Consider the following 20997-nt stretch of genomic DNA (forward strand, 5'->3'; position numbering starts at 1 on the left):
CTACTAAGAAATCCCAACGGATTCGATCATATGCTTTCTCGAGATCCAGCTTAAGCAACATCCATCCTTTACGCCCTTTCTTCCTCCGCATCGAGTGAACCGCTTCCTGAACAATAATAATGTTATCAGAGCTTAACCGACCCGGTATAAAGCTGGATTGAGCAGGTCCTATAAGCTGCGGCATCACCACTTTCATTCTCGTCACCAACACTTTAGTTATGATTTTAAAGAGCACATTACACAAGCTGATCGGCCGAAATTGTGTAATAGTTTCTGGTTTTCCCACTTTCGGAATCAAAACAAGCAGCGCATCATTTAATCCTTCCTGCAAAATTCCCTTCTCAAAAATTCCAACACAAACCTCTCCACCGAGCTACCAACAACATCCCAACACTCTTGATAGAACCCCTGTTGAAATCCATCCGGTCCAGGAGCCTTAAACTTCCCCATACTCCTTAATGCCTCCTGAACTTCCAAACAAGTAAATGGCCTATTCAAACCATGAGAATCATGCCGAGCCAACACCGCAAAACCCGCGGATGGTAACAACTCCACCACCGGTTCAACATCAACCATAGAGTAAAGCCTTTTGTAATACTCCACCGCCATATTCTCTAGCTCTTCCGGATTTGAAATCCACCTCCCATCATTACCTTTCAACATCTCAATTCGATTTCGCCCCCTCCGAATAATCGTTGTAGTGTGAAAGAACTTCGTGTTGCGATCTCCAAGGGCTATCCCTTTCTCTCTTGATTTTTGAAACCAAAGGATTTTCTCTTGTTCTAAAACCAAATCGAGCTCCTTAATTAACTCACTCTCCCTTTCCAGCAACTCTGTGGTTTGAATAATATCAATCTGGTCTTGAACTTGCTTCACTTCCGCAAGTAAATCATCCTTACGTTTATGCACGTTTCCAAACACATCCCGGTTCCATCTTTTAAGCTTGTCTCGCAACCTTTTCAAAGCTTGTGGCGTTGATATATCAGGATTCCAAGAATTTCACAGCAACTCCTTAAAACTCTTATGTGTTATCCAAGCCGCTTCAAAGCGGAAGGGCCTCCTCTTCTTCTAACTAACGCATATAATCTCTCCCTTCTCACTCCTCTCTTATAGATAGAGCAAAACCGGTACAACTTGAGCCAACTAAACCATAACCAATGAACCATTGGTTTTCGGCTGAATCTTTGTATCAATGAACATAACCAAACCGGTTCTGTTGAATAAACTAATGTTGCTTATCAGTTATCACAACACTTTGATTATCAATAAAACATTAAACATATCCAGTTTTCGTTGATTCAAATAATAACCAAACGCGGAATTTTTCTTGAAGATCTTTGATTATATCAAGAGAGAAAGAAGAACTCAAAGTTGTAAATTCATTCAATATCAAAATCAAATTAAATGCTCCTCCTCTTCACGACTTTAATTAACAAAAACAAAGATCTTTACTATATTCAATATCAAAGTTGTAAATATTTTATTTAACACAAAAGTTACAATGGACATAGTCTTGATATGTTGATAATCAAAGACTCAATAGAGAAAGAAGAAGTCAAAGTTGTAAATTCATTCATTAAAATACAAATATAATTAAAATAATAATTACTGCTTCTGCTAATAAAACAGCAGTCGCCGTGGTGCAGGCGCGCCACATTAAAGGAAGGTGAAGATCCGATTCACTAGATGAGCTGAAGCAGCTCGCCGGGAAGTCCACTTGGCGCAGGCGACGTTTATCATCATCGAATTGACGCCCAGTAACATACAGCATGGTTGCCCAAAAAAGTGGGAGTGCAATAATGATGAAGACCTTGAAGAAACGTCCAGATCCGCCAGGTGATTTCGGGAATATTTTGGTGTATGATGATAAAAGAGCAACACATAAAGCCAACGTTGCGCTATTGATGAACTTCCACATGGGGAGTCCAATTATGAGGAGTGTGATCACATATATAGAAAAAAAGAAGGCCAACCCGTTGATGCCTAGAAAAATGAAGGCAGGGTAGAAAGACATAGTCATCTCCCCAGCCTTGTGTATATTTGGATAGGTAGCGTTGCGTTCGGAATTCTCCTGCCAAAGTCCGCCTGGAGGACTGAGACCAGCCTGGTATGTAGCTGTTGCTATCAGTACAGCCACCACAAGTATTGCATCGTGGCGTTTGCTAGTCTTTAGAGATCCTTCACTAGTCATGCTCGCATTGCTCAGCCCCAAGAGAATTTCATGTTCCTCAATAAACGATAGATCTTGGCTCAAATATCCCGCAAGAGTCTTTGTGGGATATTTTGGAGTTTTTGAAGTTTGGAGTATGTCCATGGCGGTTTTGCCATCCAAGTTCTTGGCTTCTACTTTAACGGTTTTACGCAGCAACTTTATGACCTGCAAAAATCAAGCACACCTCACGCATAGTTATTAGGATAAAGAATCCAACATTGATAACTGATCAGAATATGAGACATAATTAAAGAAATATATACTAGGGTCAAGGAATATCCTCCTACTTATGAACACAGAAACCCATATAATTTCACAAAATAAATCGAAGAAAGCATAGAGAGGATATCTCTCTATTTTAATGTACAACCAGCTATGTCTGAACAAGGATTTTGAGGAAAAGCAGAAACTAAATGATAAGAGAGACATTTACCTCAGTTTGATTCATTGATGCAGCAATATGGAAGACTGTGTTACCATCTTCATCCTTCCAGTCCAAGACTTTCTTCCTGTCTTCTCTCTTGACCCATCCATACAGAACCTTAAATGCCAAAAGCTGCTGATTCTTCACGGCAATGTGCACAGCTGTCTCACACTTAGTCGTCAAATCTTCTATGGAAGAAGGACAAGCGAACAAGAACTCACTCAACAACTCTGCATCGCCTGTTTGAGCCACATGATGCAAAGGAGTAATCCTTCCTTCCCCCTTGATCCTGATTAAGCTGCTGTCAATTGCCACAAACCCTCTCACCATTCGAGTGTGCTTGTTTTGCAGGGCTAAATGCAACGGGCTGAAACCTGACACGTTCAGCTTCGAAGCAAATGATGGCTTAAGGGTCACTAACTCCATGGCAAAATGAGTTTGCCCTCTTTCAGCTGCAATGTGTAGTGGCGTCTCACAAAAGGGCGCTTTATCAAAGTGAGCTAGAATGTCTGGATCTTCTGCTATCAACTGGTAGAGTCTTTTTACATCTCCATCTTGAGCCGCCTTCTTCAATTTCTCATAGATATTTTCACCATGAGCGCTCGTACTTGATCTTCCACTCCGATTTGCATCTTTAGCTACCAATTCTGCTGCTCCATTAATATCAACAACAAACGACATAACTTCACTCTTCACCACTTAGGCTTTTGCTGCCTCAGTTTTCTTTTTGTTTTCTTTTTTTCTTTCTTAATTTTTGCCTTCTGCAACACATGCTTAAATAGAAACACGCGAAGTCTCCAATCGAGTATGTTACGTAAGATATGTGACGTAAGATATGTTACGTGAGAAAGAGCTTGATTATTCTAATCTCAGACCACTCATTGTCCTCATGAGATGTTTGTGATAAGAATGTAGTGACTGGTGAAAATTTTAAGCAAAGACTTTGATTATTCTAAGTCTCCGATCCACATGCATATGTCCTCACTCATAAGCTCAGCTTTTGTCGTGAAGTTTACCCCCACGGGTTTTTGTGGGATTGGTTTGGTCCCCAATTCCTATCATGTGGGCTATTCTAATCTCAGAACACTTATTTTCCAATTGAAAAGACTTTGATTGGTCGTAGTTTACGTCAAATAAAGTCCGTAGGGCCATCTATTTCTGGCAATATTAGACCAACTACGTAGATATGGATTAATGGCATTTCAAAATGAGCGATGGAGGTTTCGCAAGTTAGATTTTTAGATAGGTTCCACACATCAGATTTATACAAACCCATCAAGTCTATAATAACCAGGAAATCAAATACTACAAAAGAAATTAACAAGGCCAAAAACTGAATACCTATGAATTTCATTTTCTAACAGAGCGATGGAGGTATGGATATGAACATATAAATTATGAACAGTCAAAATATTGTGCCCATACAAAACACAAAAGAAATGATATCATTACATCTACCATTGCTGATATGAACACATTTTTTTTTCATCAGGGAATGCAAAAGTAAAAGACTAACAGTAACTAGAGTTTACCTCAATAGAGAGTGTCTATGTCCATTGTAATTTCTTATTCTTATAAGATTTTGGGTCATCTTTCTCTCTTCACTCGTCTTAGTACCAACGGGTCCATGAAAAATGTAGTTTCACTGGGACATTTCGTCGAACACTATACTTGCATAGGTCAAAAACTTGTGACTTTAGACAAAAGTAACACAACATAGATTCCAGTCTGATTGCAAATGTCTCCCTTTATAATTCCACATAGCCATCATAAGAATTTCAAGTTTCAATCCGTGCATTCGCCATTGACTCGAGAGGAACCTGATCTCCTGAGTCCACTTGTTGCGTTTATTACCACGAATCAATTCCCAAAAACGCCCCAAAAACATGCTTCTAACACTTGAATTTCACACCCTCTATGGACGTCACGAGTTTGCGATCGAAGAAACAGAGAATGTAACGGAGATTAACGCAGAGATAGAGACAATAATGCAAGAGGAAGAAGAAGAAGTTTGACAGAGGATATTTAACGTCTTGAATCAGAGAATAGAATCCTTAAGAGAATGATTAAAAAACAATGAATCACTCCCTCTCTGTCTCTCTCTTGGATTTTACCCTCTCTTCTTCCACTACCTTAACTAATAGGCACGTGCAATGGGAGAGACCTTCATGAGTCTTTTAACCATTTTTATATTATTAAGATAGGTTTAGAGATCTAATCAAGAAACTTGCATTTTAAGGGAGTCCAATGGGAGAAATTTAATTGGTTTTTTTAAATAAACTTATAATAATAATTTAACGAAGGATTTATAATAAAAACTTTTATTAATACAGATTTAATACAAAAACATATAATACAAAATTTTATAAAAAACTTATAATAATAATTTCATTAATACAGACTTAATACAAAAACATTATAACAAATAAAACATAAATTATTACATAAATTTTCAGTTTTTATTTTATTAAACTGTATATAATACATGAAAAAAATAAGGGAAAAATTCTTTTATTTCACCATTTGTAAAAATACAAAGAGTATAAAAGTTTAATGTAATAATGTTTTTGAAACCAGAAAAAAGGCAATCAAGCCTGAGGAGAAGACAAATGTTTTCAGAACATAGCTCTCCATGAATACCACTTGAATTTATACTGAAACCAAAGTGGAGAAACACCAAAAACTCCTCTCTGAATCCTCAGATCAAACACATCGAAATGTACTTTACTTAACGAATAAAGAAGAACTTGTACCGGCACAGAATGAAGCAGGACCGGTTTAGCTTCTGCAGGAACTTTTCCCGCAAGTTCACGGGCTTTCAAGAGATGTACATTGGCAACAGATGCAATCTCAAACACTACATTGCAGAATCCTTCTCTTGAGTTCACATCCAGAAGGATCTCTGATCGTCCTCCTTGTTTCACAAGCAACCCGTGCTTCTCAGCGAGATTCGCAGGGATGTAACTTTGTTACTCTGTTCACGGTTTCTTGTACAGTGGTAAGATAACAATTTCAGTAGCGAGACAAGACCACTGGCTTTACCGATGTGGGAAGCTGCATGATCCACTGCTGTTGAACTGATTCCGCCTGCTTGGAGTGTATTGTACAGAAGCGTGGAAACCGTATCCTCTGCATATCTCTCAAGCTCCTCGATACTCTCGGGTATATCCTCAACTTCTCTTTGAGCATCACGGATGCTTCTTGATGTAGAGCTTGTCGATTGCTTCTTGCCACCAAAGTAAACGCATCGAGCCGATTTCGGGATCAGGTGCAACATCCATGGCTCTTGCGGTTTCTACGTTGAAAGCTCGGAGAGCAAATGCGGCTTTACGCATCTCGGGTGGGAGCTCAAGTAGACAGAGGTAGTGATGATAGCCGTAGTTTCGTACTTGTTGTACACAGTAGGATAATGCTGAACGCAAACTCTTCGAGCCTCCTCCATTCATCAGATTTTCTCAATCTCTGCTTCGTTCTATTCTCGTGCAACCATATAAACCACAAAAACAAAGCTTCAATCCATCCATACTCGTCGATTCCACCACGTAGATGATGAGAAGAAATCGCCGCCTCCGTCTGAAACACTCGGCGATGAAGGATCCCGATGGCATCGATGAGTAGCGGTTCGACGGAGAGAACGAAGTAAGGAGAGCGAAAAACATTTCGAGTAAAAAAAAAAAGAATGAGGACCCAAAACATAATTTTTTTCCCCTTGTTTTTTAGCCCAATGAATTTTTGACACGTGCAACTTAAAAGACGTTTCTCCCGACTCTAAATTTAGAAACGTCTCTGGCCATTTTTTATGTTTTTCATTTAATTAATTAACCTAAAAATGGGAGAGACGCTGGTTAAGAGCATCCGCAATGCAGAGATTCATTTTAATCTCTTATTTAAAATTTTTAATATTTAAAGTAGGGAAGAAATTTATTAAAGAGATCCACTAATTTTGCATGGTCCAATGGAAAAAATTGTATAGGATTTCTTCAAAAAAAAATTTGTCTTCTTTAATTTTATCCCAATTTAGCCTAATCAATTGAGATGTTACACATGGCAGGGAGAAGAAGGAAAAAACGTTTCTTCCTGTTCTCAAATAAGAGACGTTTTTAAGCTTGAGTCTCCTCTTTTGATTATTTTTAATATAAATAATTGAAAGAAACGGTCTTAAATATCGCGTTGCGAATGCTCTAAATACTTTGTTGCCCTTACTCTAACAAACTACCGGTACAACTTGAGACAACTAAACCAGAACCAATTAACTTCGGCTGACTCTTTGTACCAATACCAAACCGGTTCAGCTGAATAACTAATGTTTGCTTGCTTCTCACACTTCGATTGTCAACATAAGTCGGACTAATACTACTATACTAGAGGATCGTTGATCCCATACTATATTATTATTTGTGAGGTTAAAAATCTAATGTATCGTCTCCACATTGATTGTCTTTCGTGTAAATATCTATAACATTGTTTTTTTCTTAATTATGGGTCATTGATTTTTACTTTCAGATTCATGATAATTTTTGTCTTGTATCATATTATTTATGTTAACGGTTAATTAATTTTTAATGATTATACCTTACTTTTTTCAATCAAAGGGAATACAATTTTCTATTTTATTTAGTTTCACTCTCATTATATATATTTTCTATGGAATACAGAGAAAGCAAGATAGTTAAAATTTTAGCTACTTTAATCAATACAAATTTTCAGTTTAATTTACAAATGAAAAAGCAAACTAATAATCACAAATCTTACTCTCGTAACTAAGAAAAAATTAGTTTTTGAACCCAAAACAAAACTAATTATGGAATGAACACTAAAACAACTTAATAATAAAAAAAACCGACAAAATAAATATGCTTTTTTGTTTACCTGAAAAATCTAGAAATCGTAATTTATCCGGTAACATATATTAAATGCATTCACGATCTTATGTAATTTCAATTAAGTAATTTCAGCTTTTATATAACTTTGAGTCCCGTATGTGTTAAAAATCAAAGCTAGAAGATTCCACACGAGGTCTTTTGCGGCAAGTGGTTGCAGTCACTCCTCCTTGTGATGAAGCTTACTGATTGTAATCAGATGCTGTTTGATCAGCTAATTGTTATCATTGTGGTTCAAATTGGGTTTTTAAAACCTGGTCAAATTTCATGTTATTCCAAAGAATATTCCTCGAATACCTCAGTCTCCTCCGCCTTAATGGTGAAACTTCTTTCTCTATTTTCAGTGCTTTATTTTTCAAAAGTGTTGAGTATCAATTACTTCACATGTTTCTCGGATTGTTTGGAACTTATCCTTCTTCTCAAATACGGTGGCCAACCTTTGGAGAATTAAGGTCTCTTTTTCGACATTAAAGCGGCTTGTAGTGACTTGTCTATATCTCCTTTCATCATAATCCTTTTTAGGTAATAGTTTATTGGATAGTTAAGCCAAGTTGGCTCTTTTACGTTGTAATAACTCATTCCTTAGTGAAAACTAACTCTATTCTTTTATTTTTTTATTTTAGTTGAAATGGTTGCACACACACACACACTAATTTTTTTTATAGTTATATGACAAAAAATTTAGATGATAATGTAGGAGTCTCTAAATATACGTGTATATGTAAAAAAACAAATAACTATTATATTTGTTCTTAATTATTTATATAATTTTCTTACTTTAATATTATTTAGTTTTTTTTATTAATATAAATTTTATACATAATTTTCTCTCAAATATTTTTTTAAGAAAATAATCAAATTTGGAAACTTTTTTATTTTTCAATATTGTGGTGGACCAATGAAAATTTGATACATAATTTTCTTATTGTTTTCTATTTTTTATTAACAATAATATTAATTTTTGGAAACTTTCTTAATTTTCGATGTTGATGTGGACCAATAAAATTGCCTTTTTTTAATCCTATGTGGACACCTTTAGAGGAAAAAATCTGATGTGTCGTTTCCACAGCGATTGTCCTACGTATCATTATAAAAAAAAATTATGTCGTATTTTAATTAGTTCTGATAGGTCGATAATTAATCTTACGTGTAAATTCCTTTGACATGATTTTTTTCTCGATTATGCGCTATCGATTTTGTTTATGGGCCACCGATCTCGAAGTCGGCCCTAGCCAATGGGTCACCGATATCAAAGTTGGTACTAACCTAAACTCTAGCGTATCCATCATGCTATATATATACTCGTCTCAGTTTTCATGTTTTCTTATATACAATATCCGTCTTCTAAGATCTAGTATCTTTTTAAAAAATTCATACATGTTTTTTTTTAAACATCAATATATACTATTATTTATGCATTCGCCGATTGAATATTTCATCTCTCGCCTTACAATAATATCACCAGGTAAATAAAAATTTCTGTTTTTTTAATTTTAATTTGTGCTTTAAATTTTTTTTCTGCTTCTAGATGTTCTTCTTATGTAATCTATTGCCTAATAGTTATTTCCTTCAAAAAAATTATGAATTTTCTGTAGCGACTAGCAATCGTCCCCGCCGTGATCCTCAGATTTTGCCATATCATCTGCCTCCATCTCAAATAATTTTTACAGAAGATGAACATTTTTCTGCTGATGTTTACAACGATAAATTTACAGGTTGGTTGAAGTGTAATTATGAATATCATTAAGCCATATTGTATATGTATTCTGAATTTCCAACCCTTTGGGTTTGGGATAATAAAAACGTCAATGGCATTCCCCTCTTTGTGGCAACTCCAAACTGAGTATTATAGCCAAAGAGGAATAAGAAGTAGAGAATAAAGAAGGCTAATAAAGATTGAAAAAGAAGAAGAACTGAGAGAATAAAAAGATGATGAAGAAGAAGAAGTCAAAGACAATGATGAAGATGAAAGATAAGGGTGAGAAATAAGAAAATCAAAAGATATATAAGAGGAAGAAGAAAAAAAAGTACAAGTCAAAAGACGATGAAGAAGAAGAAGAAGAAGGAAAATATGAGGAAAAAGAAGATGAAAACAAAAAAAGTACAAGTCAAAGATGATGAAGAAGAAGAAGAAAAATATGAGGAAAAATAAGATGAAGAATTTGGACAGAAAAAAAAAGACAAACCTTAAAATTGGAGACTGAGAAGAGACAATAAAACAAAAATAAAAAAATTAGAAAAATACAAAGAAGAATTAAACCAAAAGATAAAGAACAGGAAAAAGAGTAGAAAAAAAGAGGAAGAAGAAGAAGAAGACAAATCTGAAGAGAGAAATGAAATAGAAGTTGTAGTACGATGAAGAAGAGGAAAGAAAAGATAAGGAAAAAAAATTGACGTCGATGATAAAGAATAATTAAATGATGAAGAAAAAGACAAAAAAAAATCATAATAAGAAAAATTAGATGCTTCAGGGAAATGTAGATGGAGAGATAGAGAGAGTGTGAGGGAGAGAAATACAAAGAGAGAGAAAGAGAGAGAGAGAGAGAGAGAGAGAGAGAGAAATGGTAGGGAGAGTTAAACCTTATAAGTACATAATAAATCTATGTTAGTTCGTATTCTGTGTTCCTATTTTTTTATATTTGAAACACTTTTACTTTAAATGTGATTATCTAAATCGTATGATATACAATTTAGGACGAGGAGGGAAGGGAGAGAATGAGAGAATGATAGGGAAGGACGCATGGAGGGGGGGAGAGAGAGAGAGTTAAAGTTTTCAAGAACATGTATTTGATTGATATAAAAGGCGAAGAAAAATAAGAAGAATAAGAAGTCGGAGAGAACGAAGAAGACAAAGGTTATGAAAAAGAAGTAGAAATAGAATAGGAAGAAAATGAAGAAAAAATGTGGAAAACAGCGAAGAAGAAGAAGATGTGACAAAAAAAAACTTAAAGAATAAGAAGTAAGAAAAGAAATATAAAATGAAGAAGAAGAGGAAAAATAAATAAAAAGAAAATGAAAGAAAACTAAGAAGAAGACGTGAGAGAAGAATGATAGATAAAGATGGAAATATATGAAGAAATATAAGGAAAGACGATAAAGAAGAAAAATTAAAAGATAAATAAGAGAAAAAATAAGAAGATGAAAAACAATTATGTAGAGAAGAAAAACTAATTTTTGTCTTAGTTCAATTGATTTGCGAGTTCAATACATTTATTTAGTAAATATTTTTGTTTTTAATTTTTGATAATGTTTACTTTTTGGGTTTGCTTTATTTCATCATGTATGTCTTAAATAGTTGTTTTAATTCTTTTCAGCTTTTGGTTTATAACATTGAAATCTCTATGCTCGCACAAGGTGCAGGCTAAACGCCTAGTAAATACTGATAATCAAGAGAGAAGGAAGAACCAAATTCTTTTTTTAAAACAGTTTTATTAGATGTAAAAAAAAAACTAGTTTTAACGGATGAGTATGCAACATGTGTTGAAGAATTTATGAAGTTTGCGACAAACAATATCGAGAGATTGGAAAATAGTAAACTCTATTATCCTTGTAATAAATGTTAGAATAATAGATTAAGTTCTATTATAGGACTATGGAATCACTTATATAGGAATGAGTTTATGCCGGATTACAAGATTTTGTATATGCACGGAGAAAATGATTCAATGGTACACTATTATAGCAGCTTCAGGTAGAATAGAGAAATCAACACCAGAAGTTTAGATGGTGAAATGATGCAAAAGTAGGTAGTACTGTTCATATGGTGAATGATGCGTTTTGGGAAAACATAGCATTGTATGTTCAGGATGGTTATAGAATAGAAGAACCTGATTTAGAAGCCAGAAATTTTTTTGATATGCTAGATGCGGCTAACCAACCTTTATATGGAGGATGTAGAGAGGGTATATCGCATTTATCAATTGTAAGCAGGTTGATGACTATAAAGACGGATTTTAACTTGGTCAAGGATTGTGTGGATGTGATAGCTGATTTTGTGAAAGATATTTTACCTGAAGATAATATTTTACCGGCTTCATATTACAAGATTCAGAAACTTGTAGGCGGGTTTGGATTACCATATGAAATGATAAATGTTTGCTTTGACAATTGTTTGATATTCTGGAGGACGGACGAAAATCGCTTGAAATGCAAGTTTTGTAACAAACCTCGGTATCAGGAAACAAATGGTAGAGTACCCTGTTCCACATAAAAAGATGTGGTATTTTCCATTAACGGAGAGGTTGAAAAGGTTATATCAATCCAAGCGAGCAGCAGCAGCAATGAGATGACATGCACAACACAACCCAGATGGAGAGATTGAGCATCCTTCAATGTAGAAGCGTGAAAATATTTTCAAGATATCTATCCTACTTTTGCGTATGAGCCAAGGAAGTTCTACTTTGGGTTATCTACAAATGGATTCAACCCTTTTGGTAAGCATGGGAGACAACGTTTTTTTGGATAGAAATTGTCACACCTTATAATTTCCACCTAGTTTGTGCATGAAACGAGAGTTTTTACTCCTCACGATTCTCGTCCCTAGACCAGAGCATCCAAGAGATCTCTTGATATTTTCTCTTTTGCAGCCATTAATTTATGAGTTGAAGTTGTTATGGAAATATGGCATTGAAGCGTTCGATATTTCTCTACAACATAATTTTGTAATGCGAGCGGTTCTTATGTGGATGATAAGTGATTTTCCAGCATACGATATGCTATTTGGATGGTCCACTCACGGAAGTTTAGCATATCCCTACTGTCAAGATAACACTGATGCATTCCAATTATGACACGGACGAAAGAATTCTTGGTTCGATTATCATTGGTGATTTCTATCATCAGATCATCGTTATCGATGGAGCACGACATTGTTTAGGAAGAACAAAAAAAATGGATGCTCCACCTCTAGAGGCTACAGGTTTAAATATTTTCAGACAGTTGAGAGATTTTGGTGCTGACAAGACAGTTTCATATAGTGGTAATGGTCATGTTCCTGTTCAATGGTGTGGAGAGTACCACAATTCGTACAACAAAAGTATTTTCTTTGATTTGCCATATTGGAAGGATCATCTACTTTGGCATAATCATGATGTAATGCACATTGAGAAAAGCTTTTTCGATAACAACATGAACACTATACATAATGTGAAAGGCAAGACGAAAGATAATCTGAAGGCAAGATTAGACTTACTGGGTATTTGTTCCCGTAAAGATCTACACGTAATGGCAAACGGCAAATCATTGCCCCCCAACTTTCCGATTAGATGTGTTTTCAAAAGAAGAGTCTTTGACTGGATTAAGTAAAGTGTCAAATTCTCCGATGGATATGCGTCTAACCTACATAATTTCGTTAATACTGCAGAAGGAAAGTTTTGTGAGATGAAGAGTCGTGATTGCCACGTTTTTACGCAACGCCTCCTTCCAATTTCCTTTGCCAGTCTTCTACTAAAAACATTCATGGAGCTATCGCAGATAAATTTAATAACTAGTATAATTTTTAACTATAATTAAATGATTATATATACATATAATAATTATCTTACGTACTTTTGTATCCATTATGCAGGTATCAATGTGTTTTTCTAAGATCTGTTTACGAGATATTTTACAGTAGGCGGTATTCGGAATCTAAAGAAAAAGATACCTGTTATCGTTTGCAATCTTGAGAAATATTTCCACCAGCCTTTTTTGATGTTATGGAACATCTTCTTATCCATCTCCCTGGGGAAGCAGCATTTGAAGGGCCAGTTTAGTATCAGTGGATGTACCTTTTTGAATGATATATGTTCCACCTAGAGAAAAAGGTGAAAAATCTTGCAAGAGTTGAAGGTTTTATTGTCGCACAGAACATTAATGAAGAGACATCAAACTTTTCTGGCTATTACTTTTCATCTTCATTCAAAACTAAAATTAACTAAAAGTAGACGAACAGTACGATGATGATGGAGGAGTTCCACCAACTTATCCAGTTTTTGTCCTAAAAATATTTACACAAATTGGAAAGATTAGTGGAAAAGGGGAGCCTTGACGACTAACCGAAGAGGAACAACGAGACCGCTATACATATATTTTATCAACCTGAACTGAAACTTTGGAATATGAAAGGTATACAGTCTTAATATTCTATATTTGATTAAAAGGAATTTTCATAACGTAATTTTTTAAATAATGCATATATATATATATGGTAAATAATAAGATGTATATAGCTACGCGAATAGTTTCCAAGTTATTCAAAGGATGAGATTATGATCCATAAATGGAAAGACTTTGCGGGATGGTTAAAATGACACGTAAGTACGACAAACAAGCTTAAATAAGTTCAATTACATGAGTTTATTTTTCTTTTATAACAAACATATATAGTCGAGCAGAACGAAGAGCTCAAGAGAAAAGCAGCGGGTTTGGAGCTGAAGCTAGACGCAACGCAAGAAGAGTTTACTATGACCAAATCAGAAGTCGCAACTATGGCGAGTTGGATGAAGGCAAGGTTCCCTGATTTACCGGTAATGGGAACCGGAAGTTCAGGAATGGGAAATTTGGAAAACGAAAATTAGTTTTTTTTTATTTTTGTAATTTGGATAATTATTATTTGTAAAAATATTTTAATTTTGTTTATTTTTTTTTTTTTTTGAAAAAAGTCATATTCTGAAATACTTACATTTTCGGAGCCCGCGATTTCCGGAGGAGGCGATATTCTGTGCGATTGGGGTTTCTAGCTTCGAACTCAAGCGAACTCTCCGGTCATGGCGGCGCCGGGGCAGGAGGCCCTCCCGCCACCGGAAAACGGAGGAAACGGTGGGGAGGAGACGACTATGGTGGTGACTCAGCAAGCTGTGGAGAAGAACAACCCTTCACAGGCGGTGATCGATCGGGGTTCATCTCTGTTTACATGGAACGAGGAGAAAACGGATGGTGTGCAAGAGATACAGGATTTGGGAGTTGCGAAAATTGACAAACAGGTCGGGGGTACGAAGTGGACTGAGGTAGTAAAGAAGAAAGAACAATTGCAACAATTCAGCATGGAAGCTGATGAGATCGAAGGGGTTAAAGTCTTTCGAGTTCCGGAAGCAATCCTAAACGAAGCTCCAATGTGGGATGACTGTGTGTTGGGGAAATTTCTCAAGAAAGCTCCTCATGTCGGATCGATACATATGACAGTGAACCGAATCTGGACTGTGGGAAACACCGAGGCGAAAATCGACGTGTTTGTGGTCAATGAGACGACAGTAAAATTTCGAATTGCTGACAGGAAGATGAGGGAGAGGGTGCTTCGACGGAAGATGTGGAATATAAAGGACGTCCCCATGCTGGTTTCAAAATGGAGTCCTAAAGAGGAGGAGGTTCAACCGATTCTGCAATCAGTCCCCTTGTGGGTTGTTATGAAAAATGTGCCCAGGAAGCTGTATAACTGGAAGGGATTGAGCTTCCTAGCAAGCCCTATTGGGGTTCCTAAACAACTTCATCCTGACACACTTTGGGTAAAAGATTTTGAAGTGGCCAAGATCTCAGTGGAGGTTGACTTGACGAAGACGTTACCAAAGTTTCACTGTTTTGAGATTCAGGGGAAAACAGTTGAAATTCAGTATGAATTCCCCTGGTTACCCCCCTATTGTACGAATTGTGATGGATGGGGGCATGTCGCAGCTGACTGCAGAAGAGAGCAGAACCCTGTACGTATTCTGAAGAGGGGGAGCGACTTTACAACTCCAGCTAAATCACACGCGTCTGTTGGTGAAGGACCGATGATGAAGAAACCTACACATTCGAACACAGTGAAAGCCACTCTACCAGTGGAGACAGCGATGTCAAACTTATTGTCCTCAATGACAAAGGAAAATGGGAAGGGAATAAGTGGACCAGGCGACAAAGTACAAGCAGTTGATACAACCGCCACTACGCTCGACTTGGGAAAGCAAGTGACCCAGCCTGAGAACACAAGTGAAGGAACGGAGTGGATCTCGCCAACGAAAGTATTTCGTCGAACTCAACTCGACGAATGCCAGCGGGAGATTCTTTCTACAGCATCACGTTTCTCTGATCTAATGGACGTTGGAGAAGAGGGGGAGATAAGGGAGGGGTGTGATGGGCTTGAGGAAGAGATGGAAGCTGGGGAGAAGCAAGGACTTGATGTGGATACAGCTGGGAAAAGCGAACTAGATACAAATGCGATGCAGGGGAATGCGGGTAAAACTGAAGGGCCAACAAATAGTGTCATGAACCCTGAGGGGAGCCGAGCAAAATTGAAGAGAGCGGCCAAAACAGCGCACCGATACGGTGCAGAAACTTTGAGGAACCGACCTGCGACTACCAATCGTGGATCAGTGGCTGAGAAGCAAGCGAATAACAAAAAAACCCTTTCTCAATGACAGGTTTTTTTTGGAATATACGAGGTTTTAATAAAAAATGCAAGCATTCAGTTGTCAAGGACTGGGTGCGTGGTAATTCTTTTCAGTTTGGTGGTATTTTGGAAACGAGAGTGAAGGAAACTCGAAGTGCACATATAGCTTCATTGGTATTTCCGGGCTGGTCTATGGTCTCAAACTATGAGTACAATAGATTAGGCAGAATCTGGGTGGTATGGAATAAGGATGTGCAATTAACAGTGGTTCAAAAGAGTGCTCAGATGATCACTTGTTTGATATCGACATCAGAGCAAGATGGGGAGTTTGTCTGTTCTTTTATTTATGCGGCGAATTTCAGCGCAGAACGCAGGGCACTGTGGGAAGAGATGAAGCAGCTGCATGATTCTGGAATATATAAGGGCAAACGTTGGATGCTGTGTGGTGACTATAACGAGATTCTTTCAAGTGATGACCACTCGAACACTGGCTCAAGGGTCATTACGCAGGGATCTCAGGATTTTCAGGAAGCAATTCAACATTGTTCTCTTGTGGATATGGGCTCTCATGGACCGTGGTTCACATGGAGCAACAAAAGAAGCGAAGGACTAGTGCACAAGAAGCTAGACAGAGTCCTAATAAATGAGGAATGGCTCACTCAACAGCCACGTTCTTACTGTGCTTACGAAGCTGGAGGATGCTAGGATCACTTGCGGGGGCGCATTCATATGGATATCAACTCGCACCATCTTAAACGGCCTTTTAAATTTATCAATTCGATGGCTAAAATGCCAGAGTTTATGCCAGCTGTCACAGAGTATTGGAGAACGACGGCAGACCTCTTTGTTTCGACGTCGGCGATGCACCGCCTATCTAAGAAACTCAAGGATCTCAAGCCTACGTTGAGGAGACTAGCGAAGAGCAGATTTGGGGATCTATCAAAACGTACGAAGGAAGCGTATGAAGATCTGTGCATGAAACAAGAGGCAGTGATCCTGAATCCCACGCAATCAGGGCAAGAAGCTGAAACTCGCGCTTTCATGAGATGGGAACAACTTTCTGAGTTGGAAGAAGGTTTTCTAAAGCAGAAATCGAAGCTCCATTGGCTGAATGTCGGCGATAAATGCAATAAAGTGTTCTTTAGAGCTGCCTGTATGCGAGAATCGCGAAATACTATTCGGGAGATTGTGGATAGTCAGGGTACGGTGCTGAAAGATATATCTGAGATAAAAATGGAGGCAGAAAGACACTTCCAGGATTTTCTTTCTCATGTTCCGTCGGATTATCAAGGAACAGAGATCTCTTTTCTGGAGGATTTATTGGGGCACAGATGCACTGCAGCGGAGAATGAGCTACTGATCTGCGAGGTCTCTGCAGAGGAAGTGCAAAAGGTTGTCTTTGCCATGCCAAGCGACAAGTCTCCTGGTCCGGATGGGTATACGACGGAGTTTTTTAAAGAAGCTTGGACTGTTATTGGACGAGATGTGATAGCTGCTGTTCAATCGTTCTTTAAGTTGGGTTTCCTTCCTAAAGGAGTAAACTCGACGATTCTTGCTCTGATCCCAAAGAAGAACAACGCAAAAACAATGAAAGATTACCGACCCATTTCGTGTTGCAACGTACTGTACAAGATCATCTCAAAGATTCTTGCCAATCGTCTCAAATGTGTTCTGCCAAGCGTTATATTACCTAACCAGTCTGCTTTCGTCCATGATCGTCTCCTTGTGGAGAATGTCCTGCTTGCTTCGGAGCTGGTCCATGACTATCATAGGGAACAAGGCCCCCCGCGATGTGCTATGATGATCGACATAGCAAAAGCTTTTGATACAGTCCAATGGAACTTTCTGCTCACCGTTCTTGCGGCTTTGGGAATGCCTCAACAGTTTATTGCTTGGATTAGCACATGTATCTCCACTGCCTCTTTCTCTGTTCAAGTAAATGGAGAATTAGTGGGATACTTCCAGAGTAGGCGGGGCCTAAGACAAGGATGTGCTCTTTCGCCTTACCTCTTTGTCTTGTGCATGAATGTTCTCTCCTGTATGTTGGACAGAGCTGCTTTGGCGAAGCGTTTTGGATACCACCGAGATTGTGCAAAACTAAATCTAACCCATTTATGTTTTGCCGATGATCTAATGGTTTTCTGCGATGGTAAACTGAGGTCAATAGCAGCGATCAAGGGTGTGTTTGATGAGTTCGCCGTTATCTCGGGACTACAGATCAGTATGGAGAAATCCACCATTTTCATGGCTGGGATCAAAGCTTATGATCGGGATTTGATAATGCAGGACTTTACTTTTGCAGCTGGTGAGCTGCCTGTGCGGTACTTGGGTCTCCCTTTGATGACAAAGAGAATGACAACTGATGATTACGCCCCCTTAATAGCAGGGATCAGGCAACGTATTGGGAGTTGGACGGCTCGCCATCTTTCATATGCAGGTCGATTGCAGCTATTAGTTTCGGTGATTGCGGGGTTTACAAATTTTTGGAGTGCTGCTTTTCAACTCCCCAGTAGCTGTATCAAGGAAGTGGAATCCATTTGTAATGCGTTCCTTTGGTCTGGGCCTATTCTTAGCACAAAAAAGACAAAAGTGTCTTGGATGGATGTCTGCAAACCGAAAATAGAGGGAGGATTGGGTATTCGCTCGTTAAAAGAAGCCAATTTAGTCTGTAAGCTCAAGCTTCTTTGGAGACTCTTATCGAACAAAACCTCTCTTTGGGTGAGGTGGGTCCGAATATACCTACTTCGGGGTAAATCCATATGGACTGTAAGTGAGACGCAGATGCGGGGTTCTTGGATTTGGCGACGATTACTGAAGACAAGGGCTGTGGCTAGAGGTCTGCATCGCATTAAGGTGAATAATGGGGAAGAAACCTCTTTTTGGTATGATGATTGGTGCCCAATGGGTCGCTTAATAGACCTAACTGAGCCAAGTCGATTTATAACTCTGGGGGTCGGTATGCACGCATCACTCGCCTCTGTTTGGAGATCTCATCGCCGAAAGCGACATCGCCTTAATGTCTACAATCTCATTGAGCATGAGATCTTTTCTGCAGCAGCAAAGCGAAATCACCATGAAGATCAATCGCTCTGGACCACTAAGACTGGTGTTTTTGTATCCAAATTCTCATCGCGACACACTTGGCATGTTACAAGACAGTCCAATCCTCGCAAATCGTGGAGCTCAGCCGTCTGGTTCAAGAACGCGACGCCAAAGTATGGGTTTATAACATGGCTGACAATGTTAAACCGTTTAACTACTGGAGACAGGATGCAACAATGGGGTGGTGGTATATCGACAGCTTGCAGTTTCTATCAGGATCCTTTGGAAACAAGAACACATCTGTTCTACGAGTGCAGCTACTCTCAACAGATCTGGTACGAATTGGCTGGTCGACTATTCGGGAATGCGTATTCAAATGAGTTGGAAACTATCACCACTCTCCTCTCATCTAATAGTTTTGACAGAACAAAGCTATTTATCCTGCGATATGTGTTCCAAGCATCTGTATCTCGGATCTGGAGAGAACGAAATGCGAGACGTCATGGTGATGTCCCAAACCCACCTCAGCGGCTTATCTCTGATCTGGACAAGATGGTACGCAATCGTCTCAGCTCGTTATGCAGGGCAGGGGACTACAGCTACGCTGATGGTCTCGAAATCTGGTTCGGAACCAGAAGCTAAGTCGGACGAAAAATCATCTCTGCTCAATCTTATTATAAAAACAGTTCGTGCTCTGTTTTTGTTTCTTTTCATTTTCAAATAACGATTATGTAAAGAAATCTGTTTTTTTGGAATATAATTTAACATAATTTCAAAAAAAAAAAAAATTTGGTTTTTGAATTAAATATAAATTTCTAGTTTTCTAATTTTTTTTTAATTTTAATATAAATACGGTCAGAAATCGGTCGAAAATGTAAAAAACAAATTGATCAGAAATCCGTCTGGATTTCAAACTTTAGAAATTTCTTATTTTATTTTAATATCGGGGCTTTGAGAAATTGGTCGGAAAATTGTCAAACCATTATCCATTGGAAATCCGTTTGGATATACACGGCTTTCATCGGTGTCAGATATTCGTTGAGAATTGTCTGTCAACATTTTCATCGGTGTTCCGTCAGAAAAACATGTGCTCCCGATGAAATGAGAATGATCGGGAGTTCCTTGGTATACTTATCCAGAGAATCTGTCCGAAATCTGTCGGAAATCTGTCGGAAAGTATCCATCCTCAGGAATCTGTCGAAAATTTCCAATGAATTTCCGACGGATTTTTTTCCCGACCAGATGATTCAAATAACATGTTTTCGCCGGAAATCTGGAAGGCGTATCCCGACGGATATGGTTGTGTGGAATCGACTCTTTTATTGTAGTGTAAGATACTAGTAGATATCAAAGAAGAGGTTTAAAGACTTAAATAGAGTTCTTCAAACCAAAGTAATACATAAAACATAAACTGCAAATACCAACGTAAAACAAAGGCCAATAAATTTTATAAAAGATAGTGAGGAAACGATGCATCACATGAGCTGAAGCATGTGTAGAACGCACCTTCATCGGTATCAAGCCCGATGGAGTTCAACGAGGACTGGTAATTAAAAAAAAAAAGCCTTCCTTTTCTGCTTAGTCATGATTGGTCTTCATGTGCATGTGTAACTTCTTATTCATATGTTCATAGCTTGTCTATAAGAAATCGTTTTCCTCAGATTCGAACGCAACGGCTTCAAGCTTGTTGGTATCGAAGGAATCCTTCCAAAGATTTTGCAATGGCGGCTCATGAATTTATTGGACCCTGTACAATAATATAATTTTGTAGATATAATATGCAAAATATATATATATTTTTTTTAAAGCCCTAAAGTCTTTACTAAATTTGTAAGAAAAAATCAACACCTAGTGCAAATGCACCTTCAGCTTCAGAACATGCCAAGAGCCGGCACAATCCGAGGAGATCTTGCAGCTGTTGTTGGGAGGTAATGTTCTGTTTTTTTGCTTTTAATATTCGATATTAGGACATTATGAAGATTTGGTTTTGGTTATCGAAATGTGAAAAATGCAGGAACATAATCCATGGAAATGATGGACCAGAGACAGCAAAAGATGAAATCAATATGTGGTTTAAGCCTCAAGAACTTGTTACTTA

At 37.8% G+C, this 20997-nt stretch overlaps 2 protein-coding genes across 2 annotated transcripts; both read right to left on the minus strand.

Moving 5' to 3' along the window:
- Nucleotides 1-1452: 1452 nt before the first annotated feature.
- LOC18014874 (ankyrin repeat-containing protein BDA1) lies at nucleotides 1453-3393 on the minus strand. The gene is made up of 2 exons (XM_006396911.2): nucleotides 2646-3393; nucleotides 1453-2377 (listed from the first exon to the last, which is right to left on the minus strand). Exons 1-2 carry the CDS (start codon nucleotides 3315-3317, stop codon nucleotides 1577-1579), a joined length of 1473 nt encoding a protein of 490 aa, XP_006396974.1. The 5' UTR covers nucleotides 3318-3393; the 3' UTR covers nucleotides 1453-1576.
- A 1858-nt stretch (nucleotides 3394-5251) lies between these two features.
- LOC18014558 (NADH dehydrogenase (ubiquinone) complex I, assembly factor 6) lies at nucleotides 5252-6082 on the minus strand. Its single transcript, XM_024154747.1, is given in 3 exon segments — nucleotides 5252-5586; nucleotides 5679-5833; nucleotides 5835-6082. Coding segments are annotated over 3 exon segments (738 nt in total).
- Nucleotides 6083-20997: the final 14915 nt, after the last annotated feature.

Source organism: Eutrema salsugineum, unplaced genomic scaffold, assembly GCF_000478725.1.
Source record: "Eutrema salsugineum unplaced genomic scaffold, Eutsalg1_0 scaffold_3, whole genome shotgun sequence".
NCBI classification, from domain to species: Eukaryota; Viridiplantae; Streptophyta; class Magnoliopsida; order Brassicales; family Brassicaceae; genus Eutrema; species Eutrema salsugineum.

What these genes read in the sequence shown, in the direction of transcription:
- LOC18014874 (XM_006396911.2), bottom strand. Translation starts at nt 3,317, where the DNA reads ATGTCGTTTGTTGTTGATATTAATGGAGCAGCAGAATTGGTAGCTAAA. An exon ending in CATCAATGAATCAAACTGAG is followed by an intron (nt 2,378 to 2,645) that starts GTAAATGTCTCT and finishes TGATTTTTGCAG; the next exon opens with GTCATAAAGTTGCTGCGTAA.